This window comes from Macaca nemestrina, chromosome 15 (assembly GCF_043159975.1).
Source record: "Macaca nemestrina isolate mMacNem1 chromosome 15, mMacNem.hap1, whole genome shotgun sequence".
Lineage (NCBI taxonomy): Eukaryota > Metazoa > Chordata > Mammalia > Primates > Cercopithecidae > Macaca > Macaca nemestrina.
In genome coordinates, this window is record NC_092139.1 from 60,279,089 (window position 1) to 60,294,989 (window position 15,901).

The 15,901-nt window shown below is 52.4% G+C and overlaps 1 protein-coding gene across 14 annotated transcripts in view; it reads right to left on the reverse strand.

Annotated features, from left to right (window-relative positions):
• Positions 1-3,978: 3,978 nt before the first annotated feature.
• LOC105466281 (uncharacterized) overlaps positions 3,979-15,901 on the reverse strand; it is an 81,542-nt gene continuing 69,619 nt past the window's right edge. For 2 of the 14 annotated variants that reach the window (XR_011613664.1, XR_011613665.1), the window contains 2 exons: positions 14,819-14,898; positions 13,569-13,613 (listed from right to left, as the gene is read on the reverse strand). Coding sequence is in view for 3 of the 14 variants with exons in the window: in XM_071079782.1 (XP_070935883.1) it covers positions 13,106-13,613 (508 nt within the window). In the remaining 11 variants the exon portion in view is untranslated. Of the gene's footprint in view, positions 6,029-6,922; positions 7,274-9,682; positions 9,750-9,865; positions 13,614-14,818; positions 14,940-15,901 lie in introns of those variants that run through there. The other 12 variants (XR_011613659.1, XR_011613657.1, XR_011613658.1 and 9 more) reach the window with 12 other exon arrangements.

Consider the following 15,901-nt stretch of genomic DNA (forward strand, 5'->3'; position numbering starts at 1 on the left):
GAAGATAAGGTTTGAGGGAGGGATGGTGAGGCACTTGTTGGAGGAAAAAAAAAAGGTGCTGCTGAGAAGGGGGCATGGGTTGCACAGACAAAAATGACTTCCCATCAGCCCCTGCTCTGGACCACAGGGACCCTGCAGTCCCTGGTTTGAATGTAGGGTGCATCTCAGGAATGCGAAGGGTACCCCAAAGCCAGCAGAACTCCCCTGAGAGGAAGGTAAATAATGAGGAAGGTGAGGTGGCGCACCTGTGGCAGAAAAACATAATCACAATGCCGAGAAGCTATCCTGGGTCCCACCCAGGGAAAGTACCTTCCCATCAGCCCCAGCACTGGGCCCTGGGAACACTGGATTCCCTGGTTCGATCGCAGGCTGCATTTTGGACCCGCTAGTGGTAGCTGAAAGTGGGACGAAGACCCCTGAGGGGAAGGTAAGATTTGAGGGTGGGTAAGCGGGTTACTTGTGGAATAATAAAAACAGAAAGCACAACCAAGAAGATTTGTCACCCACGGAGAACGTGCCTTCCCGTCAGGGCCTGCGGTAGGGCCTGGGAACCGTGCATTTCCCAGTTCAAACCCAGGGTGCGTCTCTGGCCAACTTGGGGTACCCCACAGCAGGCAGAAGGCACCTGAGGGGATGGTAACATTCGAAAGATGGGTGCCGGGGCACTTGTGGCACCAAATATGAAAAAAACAACGCACCACTGTGAAGTGTTCCTGGGTCCCACAGGGAAAACAGTGTGTTCCCAGAAGGCCCTGTGCCAGGCCCCAGGGATCCTGGCTTCCCTGGTTCATAAGCAGCATGCGTCTAGGGCTCACTAGTGGTACCCAAAAGCAGACAGAAGACCACTGAAGGGAAGGTAACTTTTGAGGGAGGGGATGTGCGGCACCTGTGTTGGAAAATACCAAAAACACACTGGTGACAAGCCTTCCTGGGTCCCCCAGAGACGAAACTGTCTTCCCATCAGCCCATGCACTGGGTCCCAGGGACATGGCCTCCCTGTTTCCAGACTACAGTGCATCTCGGGACCCATAGTGGTGTGACATAGAGGGCATAAGGCCCCTGAGGGGAAAGTGAAGTTTGAGGGAGGGGAGTTGGGGCACCTGTGGCAGAAAAGATAAAAAACGCACTACCCGGAAGCGTTCCTGGGTCATGTCCGGACGAATGTGCCTTCCCATCAGCCCATGCGCTGCTATCCATAGTCACATATGTCCCTGTTTCGGACCCTGGGTGTTTCTCGGGCACACTAAGCGTACCACAAACCTGGGACAAGGCCCGTGAGTGGAAGGTAAGGTGCAGGGAGAAGAGGCAACTGAGGGAGAGAAAAAAAAATGCACCACTGAGAAGCGGTGCCTGGGTCCCCCACGTATGAAAGTGCCTTACAATCAGCCTCTGTTCTGTGCCTCGGGGACTCTGGTGTGCCTGGTTCTAATACAGGGTACATCTTGGGTTCACTAGGGGTACCCCAAAGTGTGCAAAAGGCCTCTGAGGGAAAGGTAAACTGTGAGGGAGGGGAGGTGGGGCACCAGTGGCAGATAAAAAGGAAAGAAAATTGCGCAACTGAGGAGGGTCCCTGGGTCCACCACGGTAGAAAGTGTCTTCCCATCAGTCGGTGCGCTAGGCCCCAGGGACCATGGCATCCATGGTTCAAAACCAGGGTGCATCTCAGGCCCACAAGGGATGCCCCAAAGTGGATAGAATAGCCCTGAGGGGAAGAGAAATTTTAAGGGAGGGGATGTCAGGCACCTGTGTTGGAAAAAAACAAAAACACACTGGCGAGAAGCGTTCCTGAGTCCCCCAGGGACGAAACTGCCTTCCCGTCAGCCCCTGCACTGGGTCTCAGGGACCTGGTGTCCCTGTTTCGAGACCAGGGTGCATCTCAGGCCTGGTAGTGGTACGAAAAAGAGGGCATAACACCCCTGAGAGGAAAGTAAGGTTTGAGGGAGGGGTATTGGAGCATCTGTGGCAGAAAGGGTAAAAAATGTACTACCGAGAAGCATTCCTGGGTCATCCTTGGATGCATGTGACTTCCTATCAGCCCCTGCCCTGCCACCCAGAGACCCTTATGTCTCTGGTTCAGACCCTGGGTGTTTCTCGTGTTTACTAGGGGTACAACAAACCTGGCAGAAGGCCCCTGAGTGGAAGGTAAGGTGTGGGGAGAAGAGGCAACTGAGGGAGGGAAAAAAATGCGCCACTGAGAAGCGGGGCCTGTGTCCCCCACGTATGAAAGTGCCTTAAAATCAGCCCCTGCACTGTGCCCCGGGGACTCTGGCATCCCTGGTTCGATTACAGGGTGTGTCTTGGGTTTGCTAGGGGTACCGCAAAGTGGGCAAAAGGCCTCTGAGGGAAATTTAAACTGGTAGGGAGGGGAGGTGGGACTCCAGTAGCAGAAAAAAAAAGAAAGAAAATCGGGCCACTGAGAACCGTTCCTTGGTCCACCACAGAAGAAAGTGGCTTCACATCAGTCCATGTGCTGTGCTCCGGGGACCCTGGCGTCCATAGTTCGAAAGCACGGTGCATCTCAGGCCCACTAGAGGTACTAAAAAGGACAGAAAGACCCTGAGAGGAAGAATAGGTTTGAAGGAGGGCATATGGGGCTCCTGTGCAGAAAAACAGAAAAAAATAACGCGCCAGCAAGAAGCGTTCTTGGGCTCCGCAGGGACGAAAGTGCTTTCCCATCAGAACCAGTGCTGGGCCGCGGGTACCCTGGGGTCCCTGTTTCGAACACAGGGTGCCTTTTGGGCCCGTTAGGGGGACCACAAAGAGGGTCAGAGGCTCCTGAGGGGATAGTAAGGTTGGAGTGGGGGGAGGTGCCGCACACGTGGCAGATAAAAGAAACACGTGGCCAAGAAGTGTTCCTGGGTCTGGACAGAAGATAGTGCCTTCCCATGAGCCACTGCGCTGGTAATGGGAGACCCTGGTGTGGCTGGTTCTAACCCAGGGTGTCTCTCGGACCTGGTAGCGGTAAAAGAAATCAGAGAGAAGGCCCCTGATTGGAAGATAAGGTTTGAGGGAGGGATGATGAGGCACCTGTTGGAGAAAAAAAAAAAAAAAAAACAACGCCCCAAAGAGAAGCGGGGCATGGGCAGCCACGAACTAAAATGCCTTCCAATCAGCCCCTGTGCTGGGCCCTGGAAACACTGGAGTCCCTGGTTCAAAGGCAGGCTGCGTTTCGGACCCTTAGAGATACCTGAAAGTGGACTTAAGGCCCCTGAAGGGAAGGGAAGTTTCGAGGGCAGGGAGGTGGGTTACCTGTGGAATAATTTAAAAAGCACCACCGAGAAGTGTTCCTTGTCCCCCACAGAAGAAAGCCTTTCCATCACCGCCTGCGGTGGGTCTCAATGACAGTGGCCTTCCCAGTTTGAACCCAGGGTGTGTCTCGGGATGACTTGTGGTATCCCAAAGCAGGCAGATGGCACCTGAGGGGATGGTAACTTTTGAGGGAGTGGGGACTGGGCACTGGTGCACCCAATAAGAAAAAACAACGCACCACTGAGAAGCATCCTGGGATCCCACAAGGAAAACAGTGCCTTCCCATAGGGCCCTGCGCTAGGACTCAGGGACCCTGGTGTCCCTACTTCAAACCCAGGGTGTGTCTCAGTCCCACTGGTGTTACCCCAAAGCAGACAGAAGACCCTTGAGGGGAAGGTAAGTTTTCAGGGAGAGAATGTGGGACACCAGTGTCAGAAAAAAACCAAAAACACCCCAGCAAGCAGCGTTCCTGGGTCCCCCATGGACAAAACTGCCTTCCCACGAGCCCCTGCACTGGTAACTGGAGAGTCTGGCATACCTGCTTTTAAGTCAGGGTGTGTCTCTGTCCAGATAGGGGTGCCACAAATCAGAGAGAAGACCCCTGCTTGGAAGATAAGGTTTGAGGGAGGTATGGTGAGGCGCCAGTTTGAGAAAGAAAAATTGTGACCTCGAGAATAGGGGCATGGGTCGCCATGGACCAAAATGCTGTCCCATCAGCCCCTGCGCTGGGCCACGGTGACCCTACGGACTCAAGCTCAGATGGAGGGTGAATCACCGGAAGGCAAAGGGTACCCTCTAGCGAACAGGACTCCCCTGAGGGGAAGGTAAATAGTGAGGGAGGTGAGGTGGTGCACCAGTGGTAGAGAAAAATAATCGCAACCCCGAGTAGCTATCCTGGGTCCCCCACGGACGAAAGTGCCTTCCCATCCGCCCCGGCGCTGGGCCCCGGGAACACTGGAGACCCTAGTTTGAATGCAGGGAGCATTTGGGACATGCTATTGATACCCAAAAGACGGACAAAGGCCTAAGGGGAAAGTCAGGTTGAGGGCGGGGTGGTGGGTTACCTGTGGAATAATAATAATAATAAAAGCTCCGCTGAAAAGAGTATTTTCCCCACGGAAGTAAGTACCTTCTCGTCAGCGCCTCTGGTGGGCCCCTGGGACCGGGGCCTTCCCAGTTTGAACCCAGGGTGCATCTCGGGCAGACTTGAGTTACCCCAAAGCAGGCACGAGACACCAGAGGGGATCGTAACATTTGAGCAAGCGGAGCTGGGGCAGTGGTGGCACCAAATAAGAGAAAAACAACATACCGCTGAGAAGCATTCCTGGGTCCTACACGGAAAACTTTACCTTCCCATAACGCCCTGCGCTAGGACCCAGGGACCCTGGTGTAACTGGTTCAAACCCAAGGTGCGTCTCGGGCCCACTAGTAGTACCCCAATGAGGACAGAAAACCCTGAGGAGAAGGTAAGGTTTGAGGGCCGGGATGTGGTTCAGCTGTGTGGGAAAATAACCAAAAACACACTCACGAGAAGTGTTCCTGCGTCCCCCAGGGAAGAAACTGCCTTGCCATCAGCCCCTGTGCTGGGTCCCAGGGACCTGGCATCCCTGTTTCCAGACCAGGGTGTGTCTTGGGCCCGACAGTGGTACAACAAAGAGGATATAAGGCCCCTGAGGGGAAAGTCAGGTTTGAGGGGAGGGGAGTTGGGACACTGTAGCAGAAAAGAAAAGAAAGGCAGTACCGAGAAGTGTTCGTGCGTCATCCCCAGATGAATGTGCCTTCCCATCAGCCCCTGCACTGCTACCCGGTGACCATTATGTCCCTAGTTCGGATCCTGTATGTTTCTCGTGCCTACTAGATGTACTGCAACCCTGGCAGAAGGCCCTTGCATGGAAGGTAAGGTGCAGGGAGAAGAGGCAACTGAGGGAGAGAGAGAAAAATGCACCACTGAAAAGGGGGAATTGTATCCCCCACATAGGAAAGTGCCTTATATCAGCCCCTATGCTGTGAACTGGGGACTCTGGCATCCCTGGCTCCAATACAGGGTGCATCTTGGGTTCACTAGGAGAACCCCAAAGTGGGCAAAAGTCACCTGATGAAAAGGTAAACAGTGAGGGAGGAGAGGTGGGTCACCAGTGGCAGAAAGAAAAGAAAGAAAATTGCGCCACAGAGAAGCGTTCTTTGGTACACCACGGATGAAAGTGCCTTCCAATCAGTCTGCGTGCTGGGCCCCGGGAAGCCTGGTGTCCATGGTTTGAAAGCAGGGTGCATATCGGGCCCACTAGGGCTACTCCAAAACGTCAGAAAGACCCTGAGGGGAAGGTGTGGTTAGAAGGAAGACATATTGGGGCTCCTGTGGCAGACAAAGAAGGAAAAACGTGCCAGCGAGCAGCGTTTCTGTGCTCCCCAGGTAAGAAAGTACCTTCCCATCAGCCCCAGTGCTGGACCACGGATACACAGGGATGCCTGGGTTGATCTTAGGGTGTCTTTCAGGCCTGTTAGGTGTACCACAAAGAGGGCAGGAGGCTCCTGGGGGGATAGTAAGGTTGGAGTGTGGGGAAGTGGGGCATATGAGGAAGAAAAAAAAAAGAGCCACCAAGAAGCGTTCTTGGGTCTCCACGTATGGAAGTGCCTTCCATGAGCTCCTGCGCTGGTACCTGGAAACGCTGGCATCCCTGGTTCGAACCCAGTGTGAGTCTGGGACCAGGTGCAGCTACCACAATTTGGAGAGAAAGCTCCTGATTGGAAGGTAAGGTTTGAGGGAGGGACGGTGAGGCACCTGTTGGAGAAAAAACAAACAAAAAACACAAAGCTGGTAAGTGGGGCATGGGTCACCATGGACCAAAATATCTTCCTGTCAGCCCCTGCGCTGGGCCGCGGGTACCTTGCAGTCCCTGGTTTGAATGAAGGTGGCCTCTCATGAACACAATGGGTACCCTAAAGCTAGCAGAAGTCCCCTGAGGAGAAGGTAAATAGTGAGGGAGATGAGGTGGTGCACCAGTGGCAGAGAAAAATAATCGCGAGGCCGAGAACCTATTCTGGGTCACCCTTGGACGAAAGTGCCTTCCCATCAGACCTGGACCTCTGCCCCGGGAACACTGGAATCACTGGTTCGAACGCAGGCTACGTTTCCGACCCACTAGTGGTACCGAAAAGCAGGAAAAGGCCCCTGAGGGGAAAGTAAGGTTTGAGGGCAGGGAGGTGGGTTACCTATGGAATAAAAAAAGAAAAACGTGCCAACGAGAAGCATTCCTTGATACCCACGGAAGTAAGTGCCTTCTGTCAGCGCCTGCTGTGGGCCCCAGGTACCGTGGCCTTCCCGGTTCGAACTCAGGGTGCGTCTTGGGCTGACTTGGGGTACCCCAAAGCAAGCAAAAGGCTGCTGAGGGTATGATAACTTTCAAGAGAGGGGAGCTGGGGAACTAGTGGCACCAAAAAAGAAAAAAGCAATGCACCACTGAGAAGCGTTCCTGGGTCCTGCATGGAAAACAGTGCCATCCCAGAAGGCTATGCGCTCGGCCCCAGGGACCCTGGCGTCCCTGTTTCCAGACCAGGTGGCATCTCAGTCCCGGTACTGGTACAACAAAGAGGGCATAAGGCCTCAGATGGGAAAGTAAGGTTTGAGTGAGGGGAGTTTGGGTACCTTTGGCAGAAAAGGTAAAAAATGCACTACCGAGAAGAGTTCCTGGGTCATTCCCTGATGAATGTGTCTTCCCATCAGCCCCTGCGCTGCTACCCGGTGACCCTTATGTCCCTGGTTCGGATCCTGGTGGTTTCTCTTGCCCACTCAGTGTACCACAACCCCGACAGAAGGTCCCTGAATGGAAGGTAAGATGCAGGGAGATGAGGCAACTGAGGGAGAGAGAAAAAAACGCCACTGTGAAGCACAGCCTGTGTTCCCCACATATGAAAGTGTCTTACAATCAGCCCCTGCGCTGTGTCCCGGGGAATTCTGGCATCCCTGGTTCGATTATAGGGTGTGTCTTGGGTTCATAAGGAGTACACCACCGTGGGCAAAAGGTCCCTGAGGGAAAGGTAAACTGTCAAGGAGGGGAGGTGGGGCACCAGTGGCAGAAAAACAAGAATGAAAATCGCAAAATTGAGAAGGGTTCCTGAGTCCACCACAGGCGAAGTGCCTTCTCATCAGTCCGTGGGCCACTCCATGGGGACCCTGGCGTCCATGATTCAAAATCAGGGTGCTTCACGGGCCCACTAGGGGTACTCCAAAACGGACAGAAAGACCCTGAGGGGAAGGTGAGTTTAGGAGGGCATATGGGGCTCCTGTGGCAGAAAAAAAAAAAAAACAAAAAAAAAGACGTGCAGGAGAGAAGCGTTCCTGAGCTCCCCAGGGGCGCAAGTGCCTTCACATCAGCCCCATCGCTGGGCAGTGGGTACCCCAGGGTCCCTGGTTTGTACCCAGGGTGCCTTTCAGGTCTTTTAGGAGTGCCACAAAGTGCGCTGGAGGTCCCTGAGGGAATAGTAAGGCTGCAGTGAGGGGAGTTGGGCACTTGTTGTGGGGAAAAAAAAAAAAAAAAACCACTGCCGGGAAGAGTTCTTGGGTTTCCACAGTTGAATGTGCCTTCCCGTGAGTCCCTGCGCTGGTACCTGGAGAGCCTGCCATATCTGGTTCGAACCCAGGGTGCATCTCGGTCCAGATAGGGGTACCACAAATCAGAGAGAAGACCCCTGCTTGGAAGATAAGGTTTGAATGTGGTATGGTGAGGCACCAGTTGGAGAAAAAAAAATCGCAACCTCGAGAATAGGGGACCAAAATGTCTTCCCATCAGCCCCTGTGCTGGGCCTCAGTGACCCTGCGGACCCGGGTTCAAATGTAGGGTGAATCACAGGAACGCGAAGGGTACCACAAAGCGAGCAGAAGTGGCAAGTGCGTCTCAGGCCGACTTGGGGTACTCCAAAGCAGGCACAAGGCACCATAGGGGATCGGAACTTTTGAGCATGGGGAGCCGGGGCAGTGGTGGCACCAAATAAGAAAAAAACAACGCACCGCTGAGAAGCGTTCCTGGGTCCTACACGGAAAACATTACCTTCCCATAAGGCCCTGTGCTAGACCCCAGGGACCCTCACGTAAGTGCTTCAAACCCAGGGTGAGTCTCTGACAAACTAGTGGTACCCCAAAGTGGACAGAAGAACCCTGAGGGGAAGGTAAGGTTTGAGGGAGGAGATGTGTGTCAGCTGCATGGGGAGAAAACCAAAAAAACACTGGCGAGAAGCGTTCCTGCATCCCCCAGGGAAGAAACTGCCTTCCCATCAGCCACTGTGCTTGGTCCCAAGGACCTGGCTTCCCTGTTTCCAGACCAGGGTGCGTCTTGGGCCCGGTAGTGGTAAAACAAGAAGGGTATTAGGACCCCGAGGGGAAATTAAGGTTTGAGGGTGGAAAGTTGGGGCACCTGTGGCAGAAAAGATAAAAAACGAACTACCAAGAAGCATTCCTGGGTCATCTCTGGACGAATGTGTCTTCCCATCAGCCCCTGTACTACCTGTTGACCCTTATGTCCCTGGTTCAGATCCTGGTTGTTTCTCATGCACACTAGGTGTACTACAACCCTGGCAGAAGGCCCCTGAGTGGAAGGTAAGGTGCCGGGAGATGAGGCAACTGAGAGAAAGGAAAAAAAATGCTCCGAGATATGGGGCCTGTGTCCCCCACATGTGAAAGTGCCTTAAATAAGCCCCTGTGCTGTGAACTGGGGACTCTGGCATCCCTGGCTCAAATACAGGGTGCATCTTGGGTTCGTTAGGGGTACCCCAAAGTTGGCAAAAGGCCCCTGAGGGAAAGGTAAACTGTCAGGGAGGGGAGTTGAGGCACTGGTGGAAGAAAAAAAAGAAAGAAAATAGCGCAACTGAGAAGCATTCCTGAGTCCACCGCAGGTGAAAGTGCCTTATCATCAGTCCGTGGATCATTTCCCGGGGACCCTGGCATCCATGGTTCAAAATCAGGGTGTGTTACAGGCCCTAGAGGTGTACTCCAAAACGGACAGAGACCCAGAAGGGAAGCTGAGTTTAGGAGGGCCTATGGGGCTCTTGTGGCAGAAAAAGAAAAATAAAATTTGCAGACGGGAAGTGACCCTGAGCTCCCCAGGGATGAAAGTGCCTTCTGATCAGCCCCATCGCTGGGCAGAGGGAAGCCCAGGGTCCGTGGTTCAAACTTAGGGTGCCTTTCAGGCCCATTAAGGGTACCACAAAGTGAGCTGGAGGCTCCTGAGGGGAGCCTCCGTCCGTTTTTTTATTCTGCAACATGTACCAACTACCCTCTCTCCAAAGAGGATTGGAGCGAGGGTAGTAAAGTTAGAGCGAGGGTAGTTGGGCACATGTTGCAGAATAAAACAAACATGCCGCCAAGAAGTGTTCCTGGGTTTCCACAGTTGAATGTGCCTTCCCGTGAGTCCCTGCACTGTACCTGGAGAGCTTGGCATACCTGGTTTGAACGCAGGCTCTGTCTCGGTCCAGACAGTGGTACCACGAATCAGAGAGAAGACCCCCTGCTTGGAAGATAAGGTTGGAGAGTGGTATGGTGAGGCGCCAGTTGCAGAAAAAAAATTGCAACCTCGAGAATAGGGGCATGGGTCGCCATGGACCAAATGCCTTCCCATCAGCCCCTCTGCTGGGCCTTGGTGACCCTACAGACCCGGGTTTAAACGTAGGGTGAATCGTGGGAATGCGAAGCTTACCTCAAAGTGAGCATAAGTCCCCTGAGGGAAAGGAAAATAGTGAGGGAGGTGAGGAGGTGTACCAGTGGTAGAGAAAAGTAATCACGACCCAGAGAAGCTATCCTGGGTCCCCCACGGATGAAAGTGCCTTACCATCAGCCCCGGCACTGGGCCCTGAGAACACTGGAGACCCTGATTCGACGCAGGGAGTGTTTCGGACATGCTATTGATACCCAAAAGAGGGACGAAAGCCCCTGAGGGGAAGGTCAGGTTGAGGGCAGGGAGGTGGGTGACCTGTGGAATAAAAAAAAAAAAAACGCTCCGCTGAAAAGAGTTTATTGACTGCATGGAAGAAAGTGCATTCCCATCAGCGCCTCTGGTGGGCCCTGGGGACCATGGCCTTCCCAGTTTGAACCCAGGGTGTGTTCTGGGCTGACTTCGGGTACCCCAAAGCAGGCACAAGGCACCAGAGGGGATCGCAACTTTTGAGCGAGGGGAGCTGTGTCACTGGTGGCAACAAATAAGGAAAAAACAACGCACCACTGAGAAGCATTCCTGGGTCCTACACGGAAAACATTACCTTCCAGTAAGGCCCTGCGTTAGGCCCCAGGGACACTGGCATACCTGGTTCAAACTCAGGGTGTTTCTCGGTACCAGTAGAGGTACCCCAAAGGGGACAGAAGCATCCTGAGGGAAAGGTAAGGTTTGAGGAAGGTTATGCAGTTCAGCTGTGTGGCAAGAAGTCCAAAAACACACTGTTGAGAAGCGTTCTTGCATCCCCCAGGAAAGAAACTGCCTTCCCATCAGCCCCTGTGCTGATTCCCAGGGACTTTGGCATCCCTGGTTCGAATACAGGGTGCATCTTGGGTTCGCAAAGGGTACTCCAAAGTGGGTAAAACTCCCCTGAGGGAAAGGTAAACAGTGAGGGAGAAGAGGTGGGTCACCAGTGGCAGAAAGAAAAGAAAGAGAATCTCGCCACAGAGAAGGGTTCCTGGGTCCACCACAGAGGAAAGTTCCTTCCTTTAGTCTGTGCACTGGGCCCTGGGAAGCCTGCCGTCCATGGTTCAAAAGCAGGGTGCATCTCGGGCTCACCAGGGGTACTCTGAAATGGACAGAAAGACCCTGAGGGAAAGGTGAGCTTAGAAGGTAGGCATATGGGGTTCTGTGGCAGAAAAAGAAAGAAAAACACGCCAGCAAGGAGCGTTCCTGGGCTTCCCAGGTATGAGAGTGCCTTCCCATCAGACCCAATGCTGGGCCACGGGTACACTGTGGTGCCTGGCTCGAACTTAGGGTGACTTTCAGGCCCATTAGGTGTACCAAAAAGAGGGCAGGAGCCTCCTGTGGCGATAGTAAGGTGGGAGTGTGGGGAAGTGGGACACATGAGGCAGAAAAAAAAAACCATGCCACCAAGAAGTGTTCCGGGGTCTCCACGTATGGAAGTGCCTTCCCATGAGCCCCTGCGCTGGTATCTGGAGACTTTGGCAACCCTAGTTCAAACTCAGGGTGAGTCTCAGTCCAGGTATGGCTACCACAAATCAGAGAGAAAGCCCTGATAGGAACATAAGGTTTGAGGGAGGGATGGTGAGGCATCTGTTGGTGAAAAAAAAACGCCAAGCTGAGAAGTGGGGCATGGTTAGCCACAGACCAAAATGCCTTCCTTTCAGCCCCTTTGCTGGGTCACGGGTACCTTGCAGTCCGTGGTTCCAACGAACTCGAAGGGTATCCCAAAGTGAGCAGATTCTTGAGAACTCGAAGGGTACCCCAAAGTGAGCAGATGTCCCCTGAGGAGAAGATAAATAGTGAGGGAGGTGAGGTGGTGCACCAGTGGCAGAGAGAAATAATTGCAACGCCGAGAAGCTCTTCTGGGTCACCCACAGATGAAAGTGCCTTCCCATCAGCCCCCAGAACTGTGCCCCAGGAACACTGGAATCCCTGGGTCGACCACAGGCTGCGTTTCAAACATGCTAGTGGTACCCAAAAGCAGGACAAAGCCCCTGAGAGGAAGTTAAGGTTCGAGGGTGGATAGGTGGGTTACCTGTGGAATAAAAAAAGAAAAAAAGGGCTGAGAAGTATTCCTTGCCATCCATGGAAGAAAGTGCCTTCCGTCAGTGCCTGCGGTGGGCCCCAGGTACAGTGGCCAACCCGGTTCGTGAGTTTGTGTGAGTGTGTGTGAGAGTGTGAGTGAATGTGAGTGACCATGAGTGTTAGTGTCTGTGAGTGAGACAGTGTGAGTGTGTGAGTGTGCATGTGAGGGTGTGTGTGAGGGTGTGAAAGTGTGAGTGTGAGTGGGCTTGAGTGTGTGAATTTGTGAGAATGTGAGTGACTATGAGCGAGTGTGTATGAGTGTGAGTGTGTGAGTGCGTGTGAGCATGAGGCAGAGTGAGAGAACAAGTGTGTGTAAGTGAAAATGTGTGTGTTTGCGAGTGTGAGTTTGTGTGTGTGTGTGACCGTGTTGTCTGTGAGTACAACAGTGTGTTGAGTGTGCTAGTGTGAGTGTGTGGGTGAGTGTGTGAGGATGAGTGGGGTTAAGTGTGTTTGTGAGTGAAAATGTGTGAGCAAGAGTGCGAGTGTGTGAATGTGTGTGTGTTTGTGAGATAGAGTGTGTATAAGGGAGAGTGAGAGTGTGATGGTGTGTCCATGAGTGTGACAGTGTGAGTGGGTGTGCGACTGTGTGAGTGTGTGAGGGTGTGAGTGAAGGTGTGAGTGTCTGGGTATGAGTGGGGTTGAGTGTGTGTGTGTTTGAAAGTCAGAAGGTGAGTGACTTGAGCGAGAGTCTGAGTGTGAGCGAGTGTGTGGGTGAGTGTGCGTGTGGGTTTGTGAGTGTATGTGTGAGGGAGTGTGTAAATGTGTGTGAGTGAAAGTGTGTGAGAGTGTGACCGTGTTAGTCTGTGTGATAGTGTGAGTGTGCGAGTGTGCGTGTGAGTGTGTGTGAGTGAAAATGTGAGTATGTGTGAGTGGAGGTGAGTGTGAGAATGTGAGATTGTGCATGAGTGTGAGATTGTGCATGAGAATGTGAGTGACTGTGAGTGTGAGTGCATGAGTGTGTGTGAATGTGAGCTTGTGTGCAAGAGGGAGAGTGTGTGTAAGAGAAAGTGAATGAGTGCGTTTGTGAGTGTGAGAATGAGAGAGTGTGTGTGAGTCACCGTGTGTCTGTGAGTGACTTTGAGAGTATGAGTGTTCGAGTGTGTGAGTCAGCATGAGTGTGAGAGGGTGATTGTGAGTGAAGGTGAGAGTGAGTGTGTGGGTGTGAGTGGGCTTGAATGTGTAAGAATGTGAGTGTGAGCAAGTGTGAGTGTGTGTGTGTGGATGAGTTTGTGTGAGGCAGTGTGAGTGAAAGTGAGTGTGTGAGTGTAAATGAGAGTGAATGTGAATGAGAGTGAGTGTATATGACTGTGTGTGAGGGTGCTTGCGTGAGAGTATGTGTGTGAGTGTGAGTGACTGAGTGTGAGTGATTGTGTGAGTGTGAGTAAGAGCTGGCTTACCTGTGGTATTACAACAAAATATAAAAACGGGCCATCGAGAAGCATTTGTTGCCCCCACGGAAGAAAGTGCCTTCCCATGAGCCCCTGCGCTGCTACCTGAAGATTCTGGTATCCCTGGTTCGAACCCAGGGTGCATCTCAGTCCAGATAGGGTACCATAAATCTCAGAGAAGGCCACTGATTGGAATATAAGGTTTGAGGGAGGGATGGTGAGGCACCTGTTGGAGAAAAAGAAAACTGTGAGTGTGAGTTTGTGTGAGAGTGTGTGTGTGTTTGTGTGAGACTGTGTTTGTGACTGTGTGACCAACTATAAGTGTGTCTGTGAGTGTGACAATGTGAGTCTGAGTGCACGTGTGAGTCAGGGTGTTAAGGGTGAGTGTGAGTGAAAGTGTGAGAGTGAGTGTGGTTGAGTGTGAGAGTGTGAGTGTGAGTTTCTGAATGAGAATGTGAGTGACTGTGAGGGACAGTGTGAGTTTGAGTGTGTGAGTGTGCACGTGGGTGTGTGTGACAGCGTGAATGTGCATGATGGAGAGTGAGTGTAAGTGAAAATGAGTGTGAGAGCGAGTGTGAGTGTGAGAAAGTGTGAGAGTGAATGTGTGAGTGTAGGTGTGTATTACTGTGAGGGTGCCTGTGTGAGTCTGAATGTGTGTGAGTGACTGTGATTGTGTGTTTGTGAGCTGGGTGACCTGTAGTATTACAACAAAAAATAAAAAAGGGCCATCGAGAAGCATTTCTTGTCCCCCACGGAAGAAAGTGCCTTCCCAAAAGACCTTGCACTGGGCCCCGGGGACCATGGCCTAACTGGCTCAAAACCAGGGTTTTTCTCTGTAACACTATGGGTGCCCCAAAGAAGTAAGAATTCACCAGAGGGGAAGTTAAGTTTTGAGGAAGGGGAGCTGGTGCACTTGTGGCTGAAAAAATAAAAGAAAATCGCACCACTTAGAAGCGTTCCTGGGTCCCAGACAACAGTGCCTTCATATCAGACCCTACACTGTCCCCTTGGGACCGTGGCATCCCTGGTTTGAAATCAGGGTGCATCTTGGTCCCTGCAGGGGTACTCCAAAACTGACAGAACCTGAGGGGAAGGTGAGGTTAGAAGGAGGGCACATGGGGCTCCTGTGGCAGAAAAAGAAAAAAATGGAAGCCAGCGAGGAGCATTCCTGGGCTCCCAAGGGACGAAAGTGCCTTCCCATCAGACACAGAACAGTTCTGTGGGCACCCTGGGTTCACTGGTTGGAACCCAGTGTGCCTATCGGGCCCATTAGGAGTACCACAAAGAGGGTCGGAGGCTCCTGAGGGGATAGTAAGGTTGGAGAGAGGGGTGGTGGGGCATAAGTGGCAGAAAAAATAAAACGTGCTGCCAAGAAGTGTTCCTGGGACTCCACGGATGTAAGTGCCGTCCCTTGAGCCCCTGCGCTGGTACCTGAAGATCTTGGCGGCCCTGGTTCGACCCCAGGGTGTGTCTCCGGCCAGATAGGATATCACAAATCACTGAGAAGGCCCCTGATGGGAAGATAAAGTTTGAGGGAAGGAAGGTGAAGCTCCTGATGGAGAAAAAATAAACTATGAGTGAGTGAGAGTTAAAGTGGGTATGACTGTATGTCCGTGTGTGTCAGTAAGTTTATGTAAGTGTGTGTGTGTGCGATTGTGTGAGAGAATGTGAGTGATCATGAGTGTTAGTGTCTGAGTGTGACTGTGTGGGTGAGTATGTGAGCGTCAGAGTGTGTGTGTGTGTGTGAGACGGTGAGTGTGAAAGTGTGAGAGTGTGAGTGGAGTTGAGTGTGTGTGAGTTTGAGTTTGTGAGAATGTGAGTGTGAGTGTGAGTGCGTGTGTGAATGTGCGTGTGTGTGAATAAGTGTGTGTGAGGGCAGGTGTGAGTATGTGTATAAGTGAAAGTGAGTTTGTGTGAGTGTGAGTGACCTTGAATGTTAGTGTCTGAGTGTGACAGAGTGGGTGAGTGTGCGACTGTGAGTGTTCGTGTGAGTGTTCGTGTGAGTGCGTGAGCATGAGTGTGAGTGAAAGTGTGGGTGTGAGTGGGATTGTGTGTGGGTGAGAATGTGAGTGTGAGCAAGGGTGTGAGAGTGTGCATGTGTGTTCACGAGGGAGTGTGACTGTGTGTGAGTGAAAGTGTGTGTGAGTGAATGTGAGTTTGAGTGTGTGAGTGAGGCTGCTTATGTGTGTGTGTGTATGAATGGGTGTCAGTGAGTGTGTGTGTTAGTGTGTGTTTGTGAGCTGGGTTACCTGTGGTATTACAACAAAAAATAAAAACAGGTGATCGAGAAGCATTCCTTTTCCCCCAAGGAAGGAAGTGCCTTCCCGACAGCCCCTGCACTGGGCCCCGGAGACCATGGCCAAACCAGCTCAAAACCACGGTGTGTCTCGGTAACACTATGGGTGCCTCAAAGAAGGAAGAAGGCACCGGAGGGAAAGTTAAGCATTGAGGAATGGGAGCTGGTGCACTTGTGGCAGAAAAATATAAAAGAAAATCACACCGCTTAGAAGCATT